Source organism: Papaver somniferum, chromosome 7 (assembly GCF_003573695.1).
Source record: "Papaver somniferum cultivar HN1 chromosome 7, ASM357369v1, whole genome shotgun sequence".
Lineage (NCBI taxonomy): Eukaryota > Viridiplantae > Streptophyta > Magnoliopsida > Ranunculales > Papaveraceae > Papaver > Papaver somniferum.
This window is the reverse complement of record NC_039364.1, coordinates 68,343,252-68,366,804: the sequence shown is the minus strand read 5'-3', so window position 1 is coordinate 68,366,804 and position 23,553 is coordinate 68,343,252. Positions and strand designations below refer to the sequence as shown.

At 40.3% G+C, this 23,553-nt stretch overlaps 2 protein-coding genes across 4 annotated transcripts; both read right to left on the bottom strand.

Annotated features, from left to right (window-relative positions):
• Positions 1-8,361: 8,361 nt before the first annotated feature.
• LOC113297548 lies at positions 8,362-13,524 on the bottom strand. Of its 3 annotated transcripts, none has more exons than XM_026546049.1 (10): positions 11,269-13,524; positions 11,096-11,175; positions 10,783-10,866; positions 10,563-10,634; positions 10,374-10,482; positions 10,215-10,269; positions 9,950-10,078; positions 9,708-9,825; positions 9,500-9,582; positions 8,362-9,404 (listed from the first exon to the last, which is right to left on the bottom strand). In XM_026546049.1, the coding sequence occupies exons 1-10, from the start codon at positions 13,430-13,432 to the stop codon at positions 8,948-8,950; spliced, it is 3,351 nt and encodes a 1,116-aa protein (XP_026401834.1). In that variant the 5' UTR covers positions 13,433-13,524; the 3' UTR covers positions 8,362-8,947. The 3 variants fall into 3 exon arrangements, with proteins under 3 accessions (XP_026401834.1, XP_026401836.1, XP_026401835.1); XM_026546051.1 differs by having other exon boundaries at positions 8,362-9,401; XM_026546050.1 differs by having other exon boundaries at positions 11,096-11,172.
• A 208-nt stretch (positions 13,525-13,732) lies between these two features.
• On the bottom strand, positions 13,733-21,723 carry LOC113294728. The gene is made up of 18 exons (XM_026543103.1): positions 21,370-21,723; positions 21,002-21,082; positions 20,396-20,533; positions 19,869-19,979; positions 19,735-19,785; positions 19,524-19,624; positions 18,165-18,255; positions 17,629-17,763; positions 17,263-17,526; positions 17,103-17,146; positions 16,969-16,991; positions 16,670-16,761; positions 16,498-16,581; positions 16,222-16,296; positions 16,097-16,144; positions 15,788-15,883; positions 15,362-15,591; positions 13,733-14,759 (listed from the first exon to the last, which is right to left on the bottom strand). The coding sequence occupies exons 1-18, from the start codon at positions 21,535-21,537 to the stop codon at positions 13,733-13,735; spliced, it is 2,859 nt and encodes a 952-aa protein (XP_026398888.1). The 5' UTR covers positions 21,538-21,723.
• Positions 21,724-23,553: the final 1,830 nt, after the last annotated feature.

Sequence of the window (23,553 nt, the reverse complement as noted above, 5' to 3'; positions counted from 1 at the left end):
TTACGAGTCTTCGTGAGATTCCTTTTGTATTTTCTTGTTTCCTCGTATCATTGTCAAGCCTGTAATCAACTTTTAATGAATTGATTATTGTTATGGTTAATTTGGAATATAACTGACTGTAATCATGGATAGTGAAGTGTTTGGGTGCGAACCCGAAGATATGTGTATCTTCGTGAATGTCTTGAGACCTGTCACCCCGCTGGCTAATCCTGGGCAGAGGATTCCCATACGGTGGGGGTCGGGCAGCGTTCTAGGATATGAATTTTTCGGAATGTACGTTCATTCCGTCGACCCGCTGCCATAAGTGTAAGTGAAGTGTTTGAGTGAGAACCCGAAGATATGCGTATCTTCGTGAACGTCTTGAGACCTGTCCCCCCGCTGGCTAATCCTGGGCCAGAGGATTCCCAGACGGTGGGGGTCGGGGCAGCGTTCTAGGATATGAGTTGTTTGGAATGTATGTTCATTCCGTCAACCCGCTGCCATAAGATTGGTTGGGTATCTCTTTCTGCTGGATGCCTTCCCCATGGTACTACACTTATAGACGCTGATAGTGGAGTCCCGAGAGATTGTAGGTGACTACTTTCCCCAAGTAAAATAGAACAACAACTAATACCAGTGTTTACGTGGTTCGACAGCAGAGTGTCTACGTCCACGGGTGAAAGAGGGTTAAAGTGTCTATTCAGTTTGTTGAGTTAAATTTAAAAGAATTTCATTGATGGAACCTTTGAGGTAGCAAATAGTAAAAAACAGGAGGATGAAGTATTGACGCGGAGGCTGTATTTACAGGTGTATGGTTCTCGTGAGGTGTTATATTTACACGCAGTCGTCTTGTTACTATGTTGCTCCATGTATTGACTATTTTTTGCCAAAAGTTTGCTTGATTGATAGGTTGAGGTTTGCTATTCCTCTCTCAGAGATAGAAACATGTCGATCGCAAGCGTCGTTTTCTTCTTCTGGCGCTCTTCACGTAGATGCAGGTCTGCGTTGCGCTCTGCGGGTAGTATGGCTTGAGATATTTTGCATTCCATGGGTGTTTGAGGATCTCCCCTTTTAGGTTGCGCAGATAATAAGACCCATTTCCTGCAACATCATGTATGACGAAGGGTCCCCCCCATGTTGGTGCTAATTTCCCCACTTCTTTTCTCGTTGGTATTGGGGAATGGTCCTCAGCACATACTGCCCTTCTACGAAATTTCTAAGCTTAACCCTCTTATTATACTCCCTTGCTAGTTTCCTTTGATAGTTTTCCATTTTTTGTAGTGCTCCTCCCTCTCTTCTAGATCATCCAACCTTTCCAACATCATGTCCGCTGTGAGGTTTTTTCCCATGCTTCAGTCTTCGTAGTTGGCATGATTATTTCTGTTGGGATAATAGCTTCGGCTCCATAGGTGAGTAAGAATGGGGATTCTCCCGTGGCTGATCTTCGAGTTGTCCTATAAGCCCACAAAACGTTGTGTAGTTGCTCACACCAACGCTTCTTGTATTCGTCCAACTGCTTTTTGAGGATGAGTGCGAGGGTTTTGTTTGTGGCTTCTGCCTGACCATTGCTTTGAGGGTAAATTTGTTGACTTGTTCTTTCGAATTTTGAAAGTATCGAAGAGTAAGTCGATGTTTTTTCCCTGGAATTGCTTGCCATTGTCAGATACAATCTCAGCTGGTATGCCAAACCTGCAAATGATGTTTTGAAAAATGAATGTGAAGACATCTGCGTCTCGAATCCTTGCCAGGGCTTTAGCCTCTACCCATTTGCTGAAATAGTCCGTGGCCACTATCAAGAATCTTCTCTTCCCTGATCCTTCGATTAGGGGACCCACGATGTCTATGCCCCATTTTGAGAATGGCCAAGGGCTGTCTACTGGGTTTAACATTGTTGCGGGTGCGTGGATTTTTTTGGCGAAACGCTGGCATTCTTCGCATCTTCGTGACATTCTTGCAGCGTCTCGTATCATTGTTGGCCAGTAATATCCTTGAGTTTTCGCCTTATCTGCTAGGGATCTCATTCCGCTGTGATTGCCTGCATCGCCGCGGTGTATGTCTTTCATAATCAAATGTCCTTCGGATCTGGATAGGCAACGTAATAATGGTCCGAGAAAAGATTTTTTGTATAAAATTTCTTTTCTCAGATCATATCTTCCTGCCTTTGACTGTATTTTTCTGGCTTGCTTTAGATCCGAGGGTAGAATTCTTTCTTTTAGGAAAAGATGAATCTCAGATCTCCAATCTTCTTCTTTGCTGAAGTCTTCATCTTGATCTGCCTTAGCCGTGATGTCGTCTTCTTGGAAATCATTCGCGATGAATTATCCCACGTCATCATATGCAATATCTTCTTCTGCGTGGTTCCTCTGCGTGGTTCCTCTGCTGTGCAGCGCAGAGTTATTGAATATCAATTGAAGGCTCGTAAATCTTGGTTACATTGATTGCTTTGACGTTCTCGTTTTTGAGCATCGATGATATGTAGGCCAGGGCATCCGCGTGCCTGAGTTCCTTCCTTGCCATGTGTCGAAATTTGATGTTTGGGATTTGTGATGCCAGTGTTTGCACCAATTCCATGTATGCTGACAATGTTCTGTCATAAACATTATATTGCAACCCTATTTGTCGGATGACTAGCTGTGAATCGCTTGTCAGATGCACGTCAGTTATGCCCATTTCTATTATCAATTGAAGGGCATGCACCACTGCTTCATATTCAACTATGTTGTTGGTATGCCCCTTGAACTTTAACCTGAAAGCATGTATGATCTTGTCTCCTGTTGGGGTGGTGATTACGATGCCTATCCCCGCCCCTTCTTTATTTTTCGACCTATCTACAAAGACTTCCCATTGCCTAGGATTTTTTGGTTCCAAGATGTCTATAGGGTCTTTACCTTCGTCCATCTCTGGTAGTCCTGCTGCCTTTCGTCCTTCGATGATGACTTCTTCGCAGTTATCCAATGGTAAGTCTGCTAGGAAATCTGCTAATACTTGTGACTTCTGAGAGTGCTGTAGTTCATGGATGATATCCGAGGAACTTTCCGGAAGTGACACCAAAAGTGCACTTCTCTGGGTTTACCTTCATGTTGTGCACTCTCATTGCTTGGAAAATATCTTTTAGGTTTTGGTGATGATCTTTGGGCAGCTTTCTTTTAACGAGCATATCATCCACATATACTTCCAACGTACTTCCAGGTACTTCCAATATCTTTTAGGTTTGAAAATTTCATCCACCATTCTTTGGTAGGTTGCCTCTGCGTTTCGCAATCCAAAGGGCATTCTTACATAGCAATAGAGGTCGTGCGGTGTATAGAATGTTGTATGTTGTTGATCTTCTTCTGCTAGGAATAATTGATTGTATCCAGAGTATCCATCCATGAATGACATTTCTTCGTATCCTTCAACTGCCTCAACAAGTTGGTCAATGCTTGGCAGTGGATATCCATCTTTAGGGAAAGCCTTATTGAGGTTGGTGAAGTCGATGCATATCCTTACTCCGCCATTTTTCTTCGGTACGATGACCATGTTAGAGATCCATGTTGGGTACTTAACTTCTTTGATGAATCTTGCGTCCAGTAGTTTGCGGAGTTCCACTTCAACTTCTCGATGGTATTCTGGAGCTACTTTGCGCACCTTCTGCCTAAAATGGGGGGTACCTGGTTTTATTTGAAGTTCGTGATGAACTAACTTTGGGTCAATTCCCGGCATGTCCCCTAATTTCCAAGCAAAGATGTCCGCGTATTCCTTTAGAAGTTTGATTAGCGCGGCTTCTCTTTCTTCATCCATCAAGGTTCCTATTCTGATAATCTTCGGATTTCCCTCAGTACCTATGTTGACTTCTTTAGCTGCTTCGACAGGCGTAAACGTGGTTTTTGGTTCCCCCAAGAGAGGAACATTCTTTGATTGCTATTTGGTGGGCTCTCCGTCTTTTTTTTGTCGCGGAGGTGATGGCTTCTGCGCTGCCAGTGGTGCTTACGTTCAGAAGGCTTAGATTTCTTCCAGATATGTATCTATGGTTATTTCCTTATTTTTGGCTCTTCGGGACTGGTGGTTTTCTTCCCGCTCATTATTGATCTGATTCTGTAAGGTCTGACATTCCCGCACAGTTACTTGGTATCCTTTAATTTTCATGACTCCCTGGAGTGTTGGGAATCTGAGATATTGATGGTAGGTTGCCGCCACTCCTTTGAGATTTTGAACCCATCTTCTTCCGATGATGGCGTTGTAAGGTGAAGGTGCATCTACGACGCTCAATCGAGTGCCCACTTTCATGGGCCCTGCGTCTACTTGTAAGACAATGTCCCCTAGGGGCTTTGTAGCTGCGCCGTTGAATCCGTAGATGGTGTAGTAAGATGACAGCAGTTGCTCGTCGTTGAGTTCCATACGTTTGAACGTGTCATAGAACAGGACGTTGACTGAGATTCCTCCATCGATGAGAATTTTCTTGACATTGCACCCTGCTATTGGGAGTGTGAGGACTAGAGGATCATTATGGTCTTCCATGTCTTCTTCTACATCGTCCGCATCGAAAGTCATGGGCGCGTCCATCCATTGTTCGTGCTCGTTTACCTCTTTCCCATCGATATTATAAATCTCACAATAATCTTCGAATTGTTTTCTCAATCTCTTCCCAATCTGGGCGGTTAGGGATGGTCCTTGAATCTCTGAACATTAAATCGTGTTGAGGGTGCGGTTTCCTTCTGGTAATTGAACCTGCTTGCCTCTCTTGGTTCTATCTTCGTTATCAATCTTCTGTGTATATTGCTTCAGGTCTCCTGCGTCGATTAGTTTTTGGATCATTGTCTTGAGATTTTTGCACTTTTCTGTTTGATGACCGTTGAAACAGTGATATTCACAGTATTCCTTGGATTTTTCTGATCTAGGAGGCTGCTTTCCCTTGGACCATGGCCAATCAAAATTCTCCCTCCCCTTGATCTCCCTCAGGATGCGCGAATAACTGGTATTCAGCTTAGTATAAATTTGATCTTCAAATTTTCGATCATCTCTTCGTCTATCATCCCTTCGTTCTTTCCTTTCTGCGTTGGGATGCTCTTCTGTAATTCCTCTTTTGGACCCGCTGGCTTGCTCCACGGAATTTGTGCGTGTGGGACGTTGAGTATGAGCTCTGGGATTTTCACGCTGAATTTCTTCTAGCGTTGCATGCTTTTCTATGATTACCCGGAGATCTCCTTCGGTGGTAGGGATGGTTCCGTGGATCTCGACAAATAAAGGACTCATCCTGTCCATCCCCCATTTGTAGCAGTTGATACTAACCACGGGATCTACGTTGCCAATAGCTTGGCAAATCTTGTGCCATCTATTAGTATATTCTCTGATGGTCTCTTTGTATTTCATCTCCAGTGAGAATAGTTTGTCCATGCCAGTATTGACAACCTTGTTGTACATGTATGTTGCTAGAAACTTTTCCGTGAGTTGGTCGTAGGAGTCGATGGAGTTTGATGGCAAGTTATCAAACCATGACGACGCGGAACTTTTTAAGATTGATGGGAAGTATCTGCACAGTATGGAGTCTTCGTTATCCCAACGGGCCATCATTCGATTATAGTATCGAAGATGAGCCGCAGGATCAGTTGATCCGTCATAGCAATCGAAAGCAGGAACCGAACACTTCTGCGGTATGGAAGCCCTGGCCAAGTGTGGCGTCAGCGGGGTAGTATTTGCTTCCTTCATCACTTGCTCTAGTCTTCCGCCTCCCTGCCTAGTCTTTATCTCCTTGATTTCTTCCAGCATCTCAGCACGCATATTTTCCATTGCGATCTGGTGCTCTTCACGAATGGTAGATTTTGCTCTTAGGAGGGTGGTACCGTCGTAGTAGTCCGAGTTCTCGGGATTGTAATTAGGGTCTGATCTTTGGATGCTCTTTGCTCCTCTTCGGTTCAATGGAATCGGGTTGTTTGCGATCACCATTCTTCTATCTTGATTAGGTGCTACAGCCTTGGAGTTAGCTTCGTCGCGTTGGTTTTCTACCTCTGCGCTATGAATGATTCTTTCCTTGAGTGTTTGGTTCTCTTGTGCTAATATCGCCACAGCATTTGCGTATGCCTTCTGGTTCTTCCTTAATTCTGCCAGCTCGGCCATCATCTGAGCGGAATGATTTGACCCTTGATTTGGTATTCCTGCCCGCAATTGCTCATCGGCGGCTATGGTCTGTTCCTCATCCACGATCTGTATTACTGGCTCTGGTGGATCTAACCGTGCACCCTGGGACCCCGACAGTTGTTGTGAGGGTTGACCTGCTATTAGAAGTGGTTGCTTGGTCGGAAAAGGTATGTTTTGTTCGTTGGTTAAGGGCATCCCATAGAGGGGTTGTTGTATTCCTGACTCTGCTACGACTTCCTGATGTTCCTGTAGTTGAGCATTGGTTACTCTGGGAGCTCCAACTTTGGATCCGCCAGCTCTTGAAGCTCCTGCTTTGGCTGCCGCGGCGTTTGTTGTGATGATGTTGGCATTGATGGGGGTCGTGCTTTCCGCATTATCCTGCGCCCTATCCGCTGCTTTCAGCTTTTCACCTCTATGCTTACTCCTAGTTACCACTGGAGTTGTCCTTGGCATCTCTTTTGACGAAGCTTTTGCCTTCCTGATATCTTTGCTTTTCTCCATCTTTTAATATTTCCCTGAAAAACAGAGAAAAAGTCACGAAGACAAATGGGTCCCACGTGACATCTATTAGCGTTTTGAGTTCTCAAAGGTGTAAAATCTTGAACATACGAAAGGCGCCCATCTACGTAGATGACCGCAGATCTGTTCGAAGTTTTGATTTTCAAAGACGTGAAAACTTAGAAAATGCATGAAAAATCAGATCTACTTAGATAAACGCGGATCTGTTCATAATTTTAGTTTTCAAAGGTGTGAAAACTTAGAAAATGCATCAAGAATCAGATCTACTTAGATAAACGCGGATCTGTTCATAATTTTAGTTTTCGAAGGCGTGAAAACTTAGAAAACGCATGAAAAATCATATCTATTTAGATAAACGCGGATCTGTTCATAATTTTAGTTTTTGAAATCACGAACGGAAAAAACCGTAGTGTTCCATACATCGTTATTTTTAGGAAACGAAGCCTGAAACAAGTCACAGGAGAAGATAAATCTTTTACCGGGATGAAAATCCCTGTTTCTAGCGCCAGATTGTGAACACACGGATCAATGTCATCTGAGTATTCACAAACAATGCGCGAAGACTCGTGAAAATACAGTAAATAGGCTGCGCCTGAGGGGAATTGATTGGTTATGTCGAATCCTTGACTCAGAGTTCTAATACTCTTCCTCGTCTCATCAACTACAATCATTGTCCTTAGCTCATACCATAAGATAAATAGTGGACGAAGTATGAAATGTACAAACATGATATAACATAAGTAACGAATTGAACATATAAAGCATAAATGTATGAACATAGACGAAACGATTAACTTATATGATTCTCACTCAGATCTCTGTCTCCGGGATTGGGTTTTTCATTATATGTGTGAGGGTTACAGACATAGTCGAATGACTTTGAGACCAATATAAGCCTGCGTAGCAGGAGGAACTTCACTTACACTTTCTCTATCTCTCTGTCTCTCTCCTATTCTCTCCTCAATGTTTTTCGCCCCCTCTTCACTTGGGAGAGAGGCGTATTTATAGGGTGGTTATGTGGGGTCCACTTCTGAAGCCCGTTATAACCTTATCCTTTTGTGTCTTGTGCCGCTTACGCAGAGATCTTCGTGTTCTCAGTTCTCTCTGCGTGTTCCGTTTGGATATTCAGTGCTATCTGCGCTTCCTCCACAGGCTGACTGACACGTATGCTGTTTGAGGGTATTTAATGCGGGTAGTTGAGATGTTTGTCCGCGGTAGACAACTGTCCTCTGCCCCTGTCTTGTCTGCGTCAGTCTGACTATCTCCAGCCGTAGATCTTAGATCTTTCTGGGATAGGATAAAGTGACTCTTGGGTTATCTTCCAGTGCTTCGCAGTGTTCTAGTGTTTCCGTCTCCTCGATCCTCTACCGTTGGATCTGGCGGGTGGCGACGCTATCTTGACAAGGCACGTCTCTTGGCTGTCCACGTGTGATATCATATCTTGATGCTCTCAGCCGCATGTCCTCCACGTGTGTCTTTGTGGACACGTGGCGGAAGATGAAATGTGTACCTACATAGAGTATGAGGGAGGATCCATGGACATTGTTAAAAACGACAAAGTGCAAACTGATAGATAAGATAGGTGACATGTCTAAAGAACATTTTAAGAACACTAATCTACAGAAATATTTTTGCAAGCAATCAGCAAATTAGTACCTGTTGAATAAACCGCACAACTACTAATGTCAAATAGATAGAGCATGAGCCAATTGGGCGAAAAGTATTTTAGTTTTGCAATAAATTCAGAAGTGGTCCGAAGTTGATGATGAAATTTACGTCTCCAAAATTTTCAATTTGGTATTTCAAATAAGAATTTTAATTATGAAACATGTCATTAGACATCTGTGCAACAACAATTGTAGGGTGATACCAGAAAACCAACTGATCCCAAGTACATTTCATATCTGACCCACTAATCTAGTGAAGCATCTGTGTTAGTATTGGCCATCTGCTGCTAACCAGAGGCACTTCCTATCTACCACCAACTTTTTACCCAATTTTTCTACGGCAAGCCACAATTCCATTGGTCGTCTACCAACTCAAAACATGCATTAAGCCTTTGGGGTGGAATGCCTTCTATGGAGACCGGTTCAAGAGTTGACGTTCAAGAAGGAAGTGCCACGAATAACCATCAGAGAGTACACCAGCAGTTCCACTAGAGACTCATCGCCAGGCTTGCTTCTTCAACCTAGGGAATCAAGCCAGAGTTAACATCCGAGTTGTTGTACACTAGCAGATCCACGTGAGACTTGGCGTGAAGCTTGTTTCTCCCATCTGCATTTTTCACAACTGAAGTAGAATTATCCACAATTGGTGGCAGATTATCCTAAACATGTCATGAATGCTTTCTTTCCCATTTTCCTTCGCGTCTCCCGCCTCCTTCTCGTTCTCTACGCTCCACCAACTGCCTAGACTTGCTACCACGAGATATATTCCTCTGCCCAGACCCGAACCCCCCAGCTTGCCCATCAAAGGCAGATGCTGTATCCGAGTCGCCAACACTACCCGTATCACCTGAATCTCTACTTCCCTCAAAATTGTCTTCATAACTGCCACCACCACGTTCTTCTGGACGGTCCCGTGATTGTAGAATAGTTGGCAACTGACCTGAGAATTGACGTGAACCACCGCCACCTAAAACTACTGTTGGAATAGATGCCACATTAGAACTGGCGCCACTAATTGGTGTCTGTGATGTAGGGCCACTCTCTCGACCAGTGCTGCTTGACCTAATACCTCCTTCATGACCTGATCGTCCATTTTCTCTATCCCGGTACCTATCTCTCTGCCTACTGCAGATAGAATGCACCACAAAAAGCAATTAGCGGAGACTAACTGAAACTTGTTCTGAATGTACAAAAAAATTCAAGTGGAACGAAGAACATACCCACTGGGAGTTGATGAAGAGAACTCTCGACGCGATGATCTAAGTCCAGATTCAGCTTGCTCTAGTTCCCGCTGTAGTTCTCTCTACATCCAAGTGTCTCTTTTAGAATTTACATGATTTCAAGTTTGACACTCAAAGAATGCGCTAAACAACTCGACCAATTGTTCTTGATTGTTTCACAAATGATAATTAACTGAGATATTCTTACCTGTGTTTGCCTTTCCTTTTCCATGTCAAGGTTGTGGCGCAGCTCTCTTGTTTTTGCACGCTCAAGCTCTAACACTCGTTGTCTTTCAATCTCACGCTCCACTTCAGTAGTTCTTTCCCTAAGTATGCATAAAACAGGTGTTAGCTCCAAACACTACCCTTACTGATTATCTACAGGCATGCATGTAGACGCATCCCAATTATTCTAGCAATTAAGACTAACCACAGAATCTTCAGCAATACCTATCGAGTTCTTGGAGTAGCTCTGATTCGCGTAATGCTGCTTCTTCCAAAAATTTCTGACGAGCGCGCTGAACAAGAAGTTTTTTTTGTCTTCGAGCAGCTATCTCCTCTCTGAGCATGGACTTCTCCCTGATCATTAAAACATTCAACAGAAACAAATATCATGATAGGTTACTTCTTGGCGTCCTTAGAAAAAGGAGAGGTTGGGAAAGAAAGTAAAAATCAGTATTATGGCCCAAACCAGAAAACTGCACAAAATGCTTACAGAGAACGAATCGAGTCCTTAATTTGCTGAAGACCTTTATTATTCTCCATTTGAGCTATTAAATATAAGAAGGATAGATATCAGCCTACCAAAAGCCAAGATGCGTACAAGCAATACGGTGAAAACATGTTCGAAGATGATTGCTAAAGAAATTATTACTAGAGAACAGGGGAATCTGCTGAGTTTCGTCTTTATTAACACCAGACAATTCCTGAAGCGCTCGTTCTTTCTGAAGTAGGTCCATTTCAATCTCGGCCTCTTCAAGTTCCTAAAACAGTTTTCGCTTAAGCATGTAAACTTAGTCTTGAAAATTGAAAACAGAACTGACAATTCCAATTCAACACTTACCATAGCCTCTCGATCGACTTTCTTCGAGAAGACATCATAAAATGACTGAACAGAAGTCAAATCTGCAAGGACCTATACAGAATAATAGAACCAAAGGTCAAAACTGGAAACAAATACCATTGCCATGTTTCAAACAGGTGAACAACAAAAATGAAGAGGTCGGGAAGGTAAAAATAATAGACGCAAAAAAAAAGTATTCCTGCGCAAAACGGCTCCGTACCTGAAGAATAGATTCCCGGGTACTTCCAAAACCTGGGTCACTGTCTTTAGTAGAAGTACTTGTAGAAAGAACCTCTTTCAGGACCTGATAGGTAAAATTAATGCTTCGCTCAACATTTCAGTAGATTTTGACTAAAACTAGCAGAGGCATAAGAATACTATAAACCAGATGGATTTTCAATCTAGTCCAGCCAACTATATATTGCTAAAATATAAAATTACACCAGATAGATGCCAGGAACACTGAAATATGTCTGAAGAAGTGATGATGCATGTTTACAGGGTTTTTTGCACAACATTACAATATCATATACCTCTTTTGCGTCATCAACTTCTGTTCTTAGGTTACATAAAGCTTGGCAGGCCCTCTTCTCCAAATCACCAAGCCTTCCTTCTGTGCAAACAAATTATCAGAAGCCTATTACAGCAGAGCTAAGGTTTTCCCTGCCCAATCAACATTCAAAAAAACCAAAAAGAAAGAGCATACCAGATTTTGATGTTGCTAAGATTTCCAAGTTTCTCCAAACATTTTGAGGTATTAGCAAAATATCCTCAGCAGGGGAATACAGGCAGGCACTAGCAAGAACGGATAGTGAGAGATGTGTTAGCGGGCTTTCACATACCGAGTATGCAAGTCTGCCCAAACCATGAAGAACAGTATCCGACGCCCCAAGAAAAGATTGCAATTGACTCCGCTCAGCAAAAGGAACGTAATCAACTAGAATACCCATTGCATGAAGCCTTAAAACCATTGATGGATCAGATGAGGCCAATAGGGTTACCCTATCCCACGTATATGACACCAGTAGAGACAGAACCGACTCAGATACAGAACTGGACAAGTCAGATGCAGTTAATTTGATATCATGAATCTTGTATGATAAATTTGATGCTCCACTTGTTGCATCTTTTCCTACAAGTCTCCCAAGTTGCTGCAATGCGATAGATCGCTGTTCAGGTTCAGGGTGAGCCAGCATCGTAGAGAACATATCCAAGAATGAGGATTCATTTTCATGAAGGCTACTGATACCCCTCGAGACTAAGATCAACAACCATTTATCAGTCTGAAGGCGCCATTCTAAGGTTGGCGCGTGACAACAAATATGCTTTACTGCAGAACATATATATCCCAGCACATTATCGAGACAAAAATATGGAGGCAATCCAAGTAAATAATCAATCATAGTGGACCCAACCTGCCAGCAACGGTTTTCTAAGAGCCTTAAAACAGATCTCCCAAGCCCTTCAAGACCACTTCTCCAATGAAGTGCGACACATTCACTTGTGATAGTTGGGCACACATCTTCACCGCCACTCTTTTCATTTTCGTAAAAGTTTTGCAGAGATGACAAGCATTTAAAGTACATGTAACACCTGGACAGTGTAACAATCAGCTTCTTTGCTAGTTGAGGATGAAGTTTCCAACAGAGCTCGATTGTTGGATAAAGCTTAGAAATCAATCCATCTAAACATTTGCAAAACTCATCAATTTCTTCACCTTGCAAAGCCTGGACTTTTTTACCTGACAGGTCTTCATCATCCTCAGCACCTTCAAACTGATCGCAGATACCATCATGAATACCAAAGATTCCTGACCTATCATCAAGGACAGGAGTAGAGCCTTCCACAGGCAATTGTGGATTCATTACTGGGATACTTAGGTTGAAATCTTTTAAGGTCTTGACTAGCACAAGTCTGCAACTATCCATTACTTTCTGAAATGCACACAGATAATCATATAAAGCAGATGGTGGTTCGTGCTTCGTGAAATCACCCCACAAAATTAAGGACTCTAAAATATCCCTCTTCCTTTGAAATGATAAATCAGGGAAGATAGAACCCAAAATGAAAATGGTCAGTGCTCCACGGTATACTCTTTCTGTAGTACCATCCTCATTCTCAATTCCATTATTCAAGTAACAGAAAAGCTCATCAAAACATAAAGACTCAAAGTTAAGACAGGAAGATTCATCCTTCACTATATGTTCATCATCAGCCGCTTTTTTTAGAGCATAGGAGATGAGTGGCTCCAGCAGACGTAAAACAGAACTGAGAAAAAACACATCGCAATATGAGGTTTTACATAGGGATGCCAGCACTTGCACCACCCTGGGTATCTCAGGCACCATAACTTCCATGTGCTCAACCACCATTGCCTCAAGTACATATAAGATTATAGCTTTTGCGTTCTTTGCAGCATAACCTTTCAAATGATTACAAGTAGTTCTGTTCAAGTAACAATCCCTTCCGGTGTCGAGGAATGGCCATAAGCAAAGCTCAGAAAACCAACATAACATATCAGGAACGAATGTCGTAGAAAGAGACCTCAGCTGCAATCCGACAGCCTCCAAAATATTCTCCCCAAAAGCCTCAAACTGCCTTTTCAAATTTGGAAAGAACTTATGTAGGTCAGGGTAAATAATATGGAATGATCCGGTCCCATGTCTTTCATGAAGTTCAAGCCCTTCACTGGCCTGAGAATCAGTTTTCTCTCTGGTCAGCCCCAACTTTGCAGCCTCATCTTTTGCTATTTTATCGACAAGGGCAAGCTCATCTGCAAATATTGATAACAAACCCGTCATCTCTGTGAGATCCGAGACAAGAAAGAGTCTCTCTTTCAAATACTGTTTTGCATAACTGGATACCGCCATCCATCCCAGGAATCGAACAAGTGGGAATTGAGAAGAAGAGAATTTAGGTATCCGGTCTAACCAGGAGGAAGGAGGAATCAGATTTTTGAACCGAAACCATTGTTGACCTTCATTGCAAAGTCTGGTCCTTCATCACCTCCACTGGATGCAATGACTAATCTCTGAAGAATAATCCAGCGCCTTGTATCCCATGTATTTCGTCATCTAACTGCAAATTGCCCTCTTTAAGCTGGTGATAGAAAGATGAAAGTAGGCCATTAAGATACTCAGCAGATCCCAATCAATGTCAATCCACCATCTTCAGGAGAGCAGGAAAAGTTCAGTGCGGGTGCAAGAAAAACAACAGATCTGCATGAGAATCTCGGCATGAGCTATGTTCTTACTTAGCCGTTGGATCAGAAAGCGGCACAGCAAAGCTTGATTTTGTCGAACCAGAGTAACTGCATCTGAAGCATGCTCATCTACTGTCAATACTTCAATCCCTTGTTCCATGCCCCCATTATCATGTAAACCTTGATCCTCGCCAGATACCCTTCTCTGATACTCCCTGTCCAATTGAGCAGCTTCGAGGAGTATTTGGAGAACAGTCAAGTCTCTTTTCCTTTCAAGAAGTGTTATTGTTTCCAAGTCGTTGCACTTCATTTCACAAACCCTTGGTACTGATATCTCATCCTTCTTAACATTGCTGATTATGCTAATACTCGTCGGGTTAACTTTTGGACGAGATCTAAGGGCTGTCATAAAGAAGGGATTTATGTAACACTCAGCAGCTAAAAGCAAAGCATCAATAGCAGCATCATGACCCTCAGGAGTAATATCATGTTGTGAATGTAACTCTGTTGCCAAACTCCGGAACTCAGATGCCCTAAGCTCACAGTCTCGATGATTCATAAGTTGCAAATAATCAGCCTGCAAGTTGAAGTATTCGACAGAAAACCCAACATCCAGAACTAAACCATTCTCAAAGTGCGTATTTAGATTTTTCCCAATTAGATGTCTACCTCCTTTGTTGACATTTCCATGATTGGATTCTATACAGTTTTTATCCTGACTATGTCTTGTGAAAGAGTTAGAAAGGTTCCTCAATGCAGCATTTTTCAATTCCGGTGGGGCAAAGAAAAGACCAGCATCATCCAGGACGTCTATCTTCATAGGTGTTTCCGGAATTTCACTTTTCCCATCAGATTCTTCTTGATCATTGGGTCTTGCAAAGGCTCCTCCAAAGCGAACCGACTCTTCTTGCTCTGATACTTTTGTAACAGGGCATACGCAAAGGTCAATATCAGGAGGCAATGGCAAGTTTGGATCCAAAATAGAGAGAAGCACACTGCATTAATTGTATTGTGTCAATTCTGAGCAATCTGGGAAACTAATTACTAGCTTTACATAAATATAATCAGATGTGTTAATTAAGCATTTTAAGTTTAAGATGTGAAACATCTCAGACATTTCTTGTATCCATGGACTTTGTAGTCAGGTATTAGGAAACAATTTACCAAGAACAAGAAGAGCCACCTCGTGGTATCGGTATACTCGAGCAAGATCATTCAAATCCCTAGAGTCGTTCTCTAATAATTTCTTGATCAATAGATATTATACTGCTAAGTTTTTCCCTTTTCTAACTAATCAAATTAAGTATTAAATTCTCGGGAAACAGTTACTGGTTACCTAGAAGCCAAATTTACCAATAAAAAGAAGAGCCTCGTGGTACAGGTATACTCGAGCAATAGAGTCATCTCTAATAACTTCTTGATCAAAAGATATTATACTGCTAAGTTTTTCCCTTTCCTAACTAATCAAATTAAGTATTAAATTCTCGGGAACAGTTACTGGTTACCTAGAAGCCAAATAAATAAATAAACTCAAAGTAATTAGCTTATAAATATTTTAGAAATAGATATATGAGAATCCAGAATGCGGTTCTGTTACCTCGAAGCAACAGATCCTCGTCTCCATTCAGATTCTAGTGACGGAAGTACAGCAGATTTACGCACTGCTGTGCGTATAACATTCAGAGCAACAGCACAATTCTGTTCCTGCTTCTCCAGGAAAATGCTGGAAACGTCTCCAAAAGCAATTGTATTCTTTGCTGCAGTTACGGCAGGATCAAGAAAGGACTCTAACATCTCCACAAGAAAGAGTACTTTATGCTTCGCATCCTACACATAAGCACAAAATTGTAAATAACCCTGGATTTTGTGCCCGCGGCATGAGACCGACCATCTGTATTAAAAATTATTAATACAGATGTGAAACAAACAACAGATCTGTACTGTAATTTTGGTAAACTGGAAACAAGAGCATGAATGTGAAACAAACAACGAGATTAAAAAAGATAAAGAAAAATTGTGGCACCTTATACGCAGCTAGTACATCATCCATATGTCCAGAGAGTGCCAAAACGATGTATTTAAGAGCAGCTCGAGACCAAGATATAGAAGTGCGAGCACCCTTAAACATGAGAAAAGCAGGAATAAGCTTGTATTCATACTCTTCCTTATCATACTTAGAATATAACATGAAATGAATAACCTTTCTGACTACCATAACAAATAAATTAACCAAAACCAAAATGAGTGAAAGCTAAAATAAATACAATGATCAGTAGGATGAATTTAGAGCCTGAAATGGGCCTAACCACACCAAATGAGGTAACAAGTTTACCTGGATAATGCCTAAGAGCTCCTGTAAAAGCTCGATTGCCAAGTCAATCTGCAGTACAATCAGACCAGTAAGCAAGAAGGGAAAGAAAAAAGACAGTAGTACAGAGAGAGAGAGAGAGAGAGAACCTTTGCAATCACAACAGATATCCATGGTGCCAGTGGTCCAGAACAGAGATCAATCAAAACACAAGCTGCCTTTCTCTGTCAATATAAGCAGGTAGCATACTATTAAATCCAAATACCCAGGGCAGTTGCAATATGGGGGACAACTTGCTATTTAGATGCAAGTTACAATTTGGTTGAGGAATTAGAATATGAAACAGAATAACTGACACGCGAGTGTTACACAAAATAGAGGATCACAAAAATGTATCATGTACAAAGGAGCTAGAAGTAACGAACGTGTGATGGAGAAAATGATGCCAAGTAACCAGAGCACGAGCATAGCAAAGGACGATACACTGAAGACGAAGACGTTGCTACAATCTGCAATAACAAATGGAATTTGACAAGGAAATTAAGTTTTCTGGTCAAAAAGACAAAATATAAAAATAAATCAAGTATGTACAATAACCTGACAGAGGGCCTGCTGCACGAATGGCTGTTTCCATTGAGAAAAACCGTCCTCAACATGGTCTGAAGGACCGCTAACTGGAGGTCGAAGTGCTGCAGTTCGCAAGAAATGTATACATTTAATAACTGATTCAAACACAATTAACTTAGAGAACTTGCGCGTCAATCTAAAATAAAGCCTTGTCTATCGTAGATTACTCTGCTCATGTTCTAGCAAGAATACCATATACCAAGGAGACTTTGAAAGAACATCTAATTTAGACAATTTTAGAAAAGCAGCTTGAGATGGAAAAAACATACATTGTCTCCAACTGTTTCTCACCCTAAAAAACAAAATAAACAGAAAAACAGAGATTCCGTCACAATACCACAGTGAACTTATGTAGAAGGATACACTACCTGGAAGCAATGCTTGAACCAGTGGTAGAACATACCAGTATTCAGAACTACTCTCAGCTAGCTTGTGACAGAGGAGAGGCTGAAATTTGAACAGAAATAAATACATGGAATGTAAGAGCTAAATAAGACTACCTATAAATAAGAGTTGGATCCTTAAAATTTAAGAAACAACACATCCCTGATACCATGGCTCACCTGTGACGCACATGCATATAGGACATGTAGAACCCCCTCTTCCACGGTCGAAATATCCAAGACATTAGCATAATTGGGGTCCCAGTGATCCTCAGGTATTTTAAGTTCCTCCCCAAACAAGCTTGAGTAATCGGCTAAAAGCATATAATTAGATGCTTCAGCTTTGCTGGTCTCATCAGAAACTGTAGATGTCAAATCAGTGGATGGAACTGGTGTTTCTAGTGGTTCGCTAGGTTCAATGAGCTTTCGAAGAACTCCAGAAAACTGAAACACACACAGTGATCTCCACCGATCAGAAGATTCATGCTCAACACAAGTGCAGGATAACTACTGACAGCAATAGACAAAAAAGGCTCTGGTACATACCATTCGGCAAATAGATCCTAGATGAGGATCTGTATAACCCCTTCTGAGCAGCATGAAGACTGTGTCGGGACGAAAAACTAAACTCGAAGCAGGCTGAAGTAATGATGAAGGGCTACGTAACTTCCTCGGTTGGACCTAAATTCAAGTTCATTTACAAATTATTCACATTTTTCCATAAACAAATCTAACAATAGCCAAGAGAACTTCTGAAGTAAATGTTTACAGTAATGCTCAAGTCATATCTCACCTGGGTTACAAGAATTTATTTGCTAGCCATGATAAGAATTTACAAATTAACTAATTAAGTAATTTCAAGCAAATAATATCCACTGACTAATCTAGAGATGAAACGGTGGCCAATGCAAGCACTCTTTCGAATCTTGAAGTGTTACTTAACTAGTAACACACAACAAAAAGCGAAGTGCAGACAATCAGTAAAAAGAAAATATATAAAACAAACGACATAATAATTCAGAATATGAGACTTTATCGAATAATCAGCAGAACAATCCACGAGAATGAAACAGAGCAGTCACCTCAAAATTGGAGGAAACGGTTAAGGTTGGAGGTAGGGTGTTTTTCGAAGCATCTGAATCAAGAAAGTTACACGAAGTTCTAGTTGCTTCTCTGCACTTCCACCAGAGAACACGAAATTATGGATAGAAGAAGTATGCAATAAACTAGTCAATACAGTAGCCACGGCATAAAACATTACAAAAGATGATTTGAGTAAGAAGAAGAAATCAGATAAAACACAACTTAAGCCTAATGATTAGGCAACATAATATGCACGATGTCCAATTGTTCGTATAATGACAAGAAACGTAATGCGGACAGACGAGAACATATCTTGAGCATTACGAAAACATAAAAGTTCCCAAATAAGTCCAACAACGGCCGTAAAAGAAGTGTGGCTTGATTTTTTTTTATCTCCACTGACTTCTTCCCTCCTGCTACTCTTCATAAATTGTAACATTCCCAGTAAAATAGGCTAATGCCTAATGGATAGTATCAATATGCTAACCTCAAAAATGCAAGTTAAATGCGTTCTTTCTGCAAGTATACATGCGAAATTTTTAAGAGACCGATTCACTCATCATTGTGATTTTAAAATCACTCTGTTAACACTATCTAATACCATAACAATATCTTCTTTTTTTCCACAAATGGTTTAAAGTTCTCAGCAATATACTTTTTGTAATCTGTTGAATGCATAAAACAATTATTACTTACCTAATTGGTATTAACAAAATAGCCCTGGACATAGACATAACTGTGGGAAATATTTTACCAAATTAAGCTATATGTTGCTCTCCCATTCCCATAAGATGCAATGACACAAGCAATCATCTGGTGAGCACTGAATTTGTTACAGATATAGTACAATTCCTTGTTTCTTGTACTTACTATGCTTTATTTTCTTTTGAATGGCTCTAAAAAGGGCTCATCCTATCATTCAAACAAACAAAGAACCATGTAACGTGACACGGGTGCAGGTGGCAATGTCCGATACCGGCATATGGTCTCTGCCAAATCAACCTAGAAAGGCTAAATATGGGGACAGGGGAGTTAGGGTTACTGGGTTAGGTTAGTATTACGCACATTCTGTTTAGGAAAATAGAATGTCTACATCCAGACCTATATTGAAGTAAATGACAGCCATTTTTTTTCTTCTTCTTCTCTTTCTCTCTTTTTTCTTTTCCAAACCTTTATAAAACTAAGTTCGAAAGGTGTTAAAGTTAACAGCTAACAAAGCTGTTCCGCGTCTTCGCATGTCGGGTACGACTCCATGCGAGGAAATTTTGAAACACAAAAAATGTTGTCGTTTGACATTATATACATGCATATGTATATCCTTATGAAGAAGCGGATAAACAATACAAAGTAGAACTGACCTTTCATTTATTACATATAGAATTGGATAAAATGGGCCAGCAAGCATAGCCAAAAAACGCATGTTAGATTCCGCTGCCTCAGTAAAATTGGTAAGCTCCGCCTGCACATTAAGGAAATATGTAATTAACAAGAACAAGCAAGATATATATCCCAGAATAAAGGTAGCATTACACTTCTTGTTCCATCATAAGTCGTAAGCCGTAGCTGTACCTCGAGTTGTGGGAGAAATGGCAGCAACCTGTTTGTGATGTCTTGCAGCAACTACAAACTGATGAATATTAGAAATCAAACTGATAGCAAGACAATGCACAGATTACCAAAATAGAAGGAAAAAAATGGTCTACCTGAAGATGCAGATTTTCTGCCCCTTGCTTGTGAGAGATAATGTGTGGCAAAAGATAATTAACAACTGGTTGAAACTCTGGCTCCAGACCAGGCACGGAAACTCCTATTAGCTGCAGTAGGAGCCAAGCGGCAAAAGTTTAGATATCTGAAGTCTACAACACAGTTACCCGAACTAATAATACATCTAACAGTCTTTATTTAGAATCCATATTTTGCCAACTCATGATCAAGAATCTCTTGATATGTATAAACACAGTGAACAGCTGATGGCTGATAAAATTATGAAGGGAGTGCATGGTACACAAAAGATAAAGATGACAACTTGGTGACAATTTAGTATAAGTTGCAATGTAAGGACACATGGTAAGTTTATTATCTCTTCAACATAAACATATTGTACAGAACATATGATAGCTTGTATTCGTAGCATGTGTTAGCGAGTTGCAAGAGAGATGCAAAGAGACTTGAGCATCAACGAAGCTGCTCTATCAAAGATGATGAAATGGAATATATTCCAGTTGATTACCTGAATGTAAAATATAGCAATAGGACTCCCACGCAAACAAGATATTCGCACATAGCGGCATGGGGTGTAGTTCATAGGGTATGTCATGTCACGCCTAGGTGCTTCACATCGGGGGCGAACTTTAACGAATGACTCTGGCTGCAAAATATAGCAACTAGAAAACATAACTTGGCAGAGAACTAGAGAAGGGTCCATTCAATCCAAACCATATATTATGAGATGTTGTACGTAAGAACTTGAAGGGGGGAAATGCGTTAAGGATCACATTGGAGCTACTTTCATTAGCAGTAAAGTGGGAATCGTATATAAATGAACGAAAAGTAATAATATCAAATCAAGCTATAGATTCACATTTGCAGGAAGGAAACTAACCATATCTGAGAAAGGAAAAACATTATAGCTTCTTAAAATCAATACATGCTTCAAAAGAAAACTACTAAAATCTCATTTTTCATAAAATCAACTCTCTCAACATTATTTCACTTTCGGCTGCTCAGATATATGAAGTACAACAAAGTTAACATTTTCTCAAAGTTAACGGAAAGGGAGTACTGAAAAACAATGCAACCCATCAATTTCAATATTTAACTAGTGTAATTCCCTAACCTTGTACCGCAACCCAGCTGCAATCTCCCATTCAAGTACTGATTTATTGTAAATCCGTATATGTGATAGTAGACACGGTTCCTGCAATAAAACTCGGAAACTCAAAAATTCTGAAAAATAAATACAGCAAGCAACTAACAAGGTTTAACAGTCGGTAGGCGAACATTTACTTGCCTGAAATTTCATATCTAGAAGACCTAAAATTTTAAGATGTGATTAAAAATAAAAATAAAATCTTAGTACAGCAAACATACTTAAATTCAACAAAAATTATAGGAAATTACAACTTTGTAACAAATAATGAAACTGAGGCAGAAACAATAGCTAAGTAAAAATCAAAGAATGGGGATATAGGGAGAGAAAACTACGTCTAGCTCGAGCAAAATCCATTCTTTAGTGCTAGTACCAGTAGACCAGTGAGAACGAAGATCAGTATCGAGAACATGAAGTGCTTTTTGTGAAGGGGCTTCACGAGACATGCCCTTGATTTTGTATGATAAGGGTTTTACCCTTGGTTCTAGCTCCATTACTTCCATCTCTCTTAAATTAGTAAACTCAACATTTTTTCTTCTTGTTTCTTATGGGTTTTAGAATTTGAACATCTGATGTTCTTCAAGCTTTTTGAGTGAGAGAGAGAAGGGTTTTAGCATCCAAAATTTGATCTGGTTTTTTATTTCTTCTGAAGTTCTCTCGCCATTATAACCTTTTTTGTCTTCCGAGTTTCCCACCATCAAAAATGGGCTTGGACTAGTTTGTTTTGGCCGACTCGCAGCAAGTCCACTGGGACTAGTCTCATTTGATTGTTTGCTTGTCCACATGGACGGGCAAACTTAATTTATCACAGTGGTCAATAGGCAAGCGGACCCCTTTATTGCTATGTTCCACGGACACGACAAGAAAGATGTTGTAGCCGACTAACCGTGCCGGACACACAAACCGACACGATATGATTACGACACTTGCCGACACGCGATGGATACACCACATCATTTGTCGCATAAAAATCGACATTAATTAGACACTTTCCGGATACTAATTGGACACCTGCAGACATGGAACATTCACAACCTTCTTATGTGAACTTATTGTGCATCGTCCTTAATGACCTTGCAGTTTCTTCAGCGAAAAAGATTGATTCTTCCTTCTAAGAGCAAATCAACTTGTATGTTCTTTACAAGTTTGTTTCTTAGATAAGATGATAGTGATACTTGATCCTCATGGATATTCTTGTGTATTGCTCAATGTCTTATGAGATCTATGTGTCCTTTACTTCATGTGAATTGAACTGATATCTCATATATGCTCAAAAGTTAAATCTATTAAGTTTTATGAACTGAAAATAAAACAAGCTTTGTGAGAATTTTTCGCACTATTGATCTACTTGTGGTCACACTTTTGTGTAATTACTGCACTATCAACTCCGTAAGATTTTCTTATGTTGAGTCATACTGATTAAAATTATCTCTTTGTTCGTAATTGGCGTTGAGATTAATTTATGTCGATGTTTAGGATACAAATCCATGTGATTTGTTAATGTCCGACAAAATCCTCATTTTTCGTTAAAGTAAGGTCACTCATGTTGTTCTCTTGGGAATGACATCAAATGGGGGAGAGTTCTTAAGTGAACTTGTGCTTAATCACTATATCTTTGTGGGGAGAGTGGATGTGGAATTTACAGGGATGCTTGTATATTAAATCTCCTAGATGAGCGTTAAGTATTTTTTTACCCTGTGATATCATCTAAATAAAATTTGATACGTAATTCCTTTAAAGTATTGAAGTATCTTTTGATTGAATTCATTACGATCCATAGTTTTCGTACCTTTGCCAATTTTTATTGACAAAAAGGGGGATAATTAATTAGTAGTTCCGTACTACATACACATGATTTACGTATCATTATGTAAGAGAGAGTGAATCAATATCTATAGGTTTCACCTATTATCCAAAAGATGTAAGTATTGATTAAGGGGGGAAACATATCACCGTAGTTTTACTTCAAAGTTGTGATACAATTGAACTTTGGAGAAGATAATAATACTATGTTTTTGTATAATGATGATTGAGAATATTAGTTTTCAAAATTGTTATCGCTATGGATTTTCAGTAACAACGATGCTGAGTTGAACACATTCACAATCACTGCAACTTGAAGTAACGAAGAATTCAAGCAGTTGAAGAAACCAAGGAAATCAGGCATGATGGATTCAAGGAGTTTTTTGAAGCTTTATTTTTTAAATCTGTATGTATTGATAATTTTGTCACTAAAATTGATAAAGGAGGAAATTTTTAGAGCATTGCTCGGTCGAACTCACAAGTGTTACTATATCAAGCTTGTTGTCAAAATTAGTTGATCAAAAGTAGGTCTTGATTTCTAATCTAGAATTAGTCAAGTCTCAGATTAGGATATGAAAAGACGAGGGTACCCAAATACACCACAATCTTTGAATCATCCACCTATAAGTCCTCTTACCTAAAGTGATTGTCTATGGACAAAGTCGAGACAATACTACATATCGGTATTCACACTTTGTGTGATCGTCTATGGATAC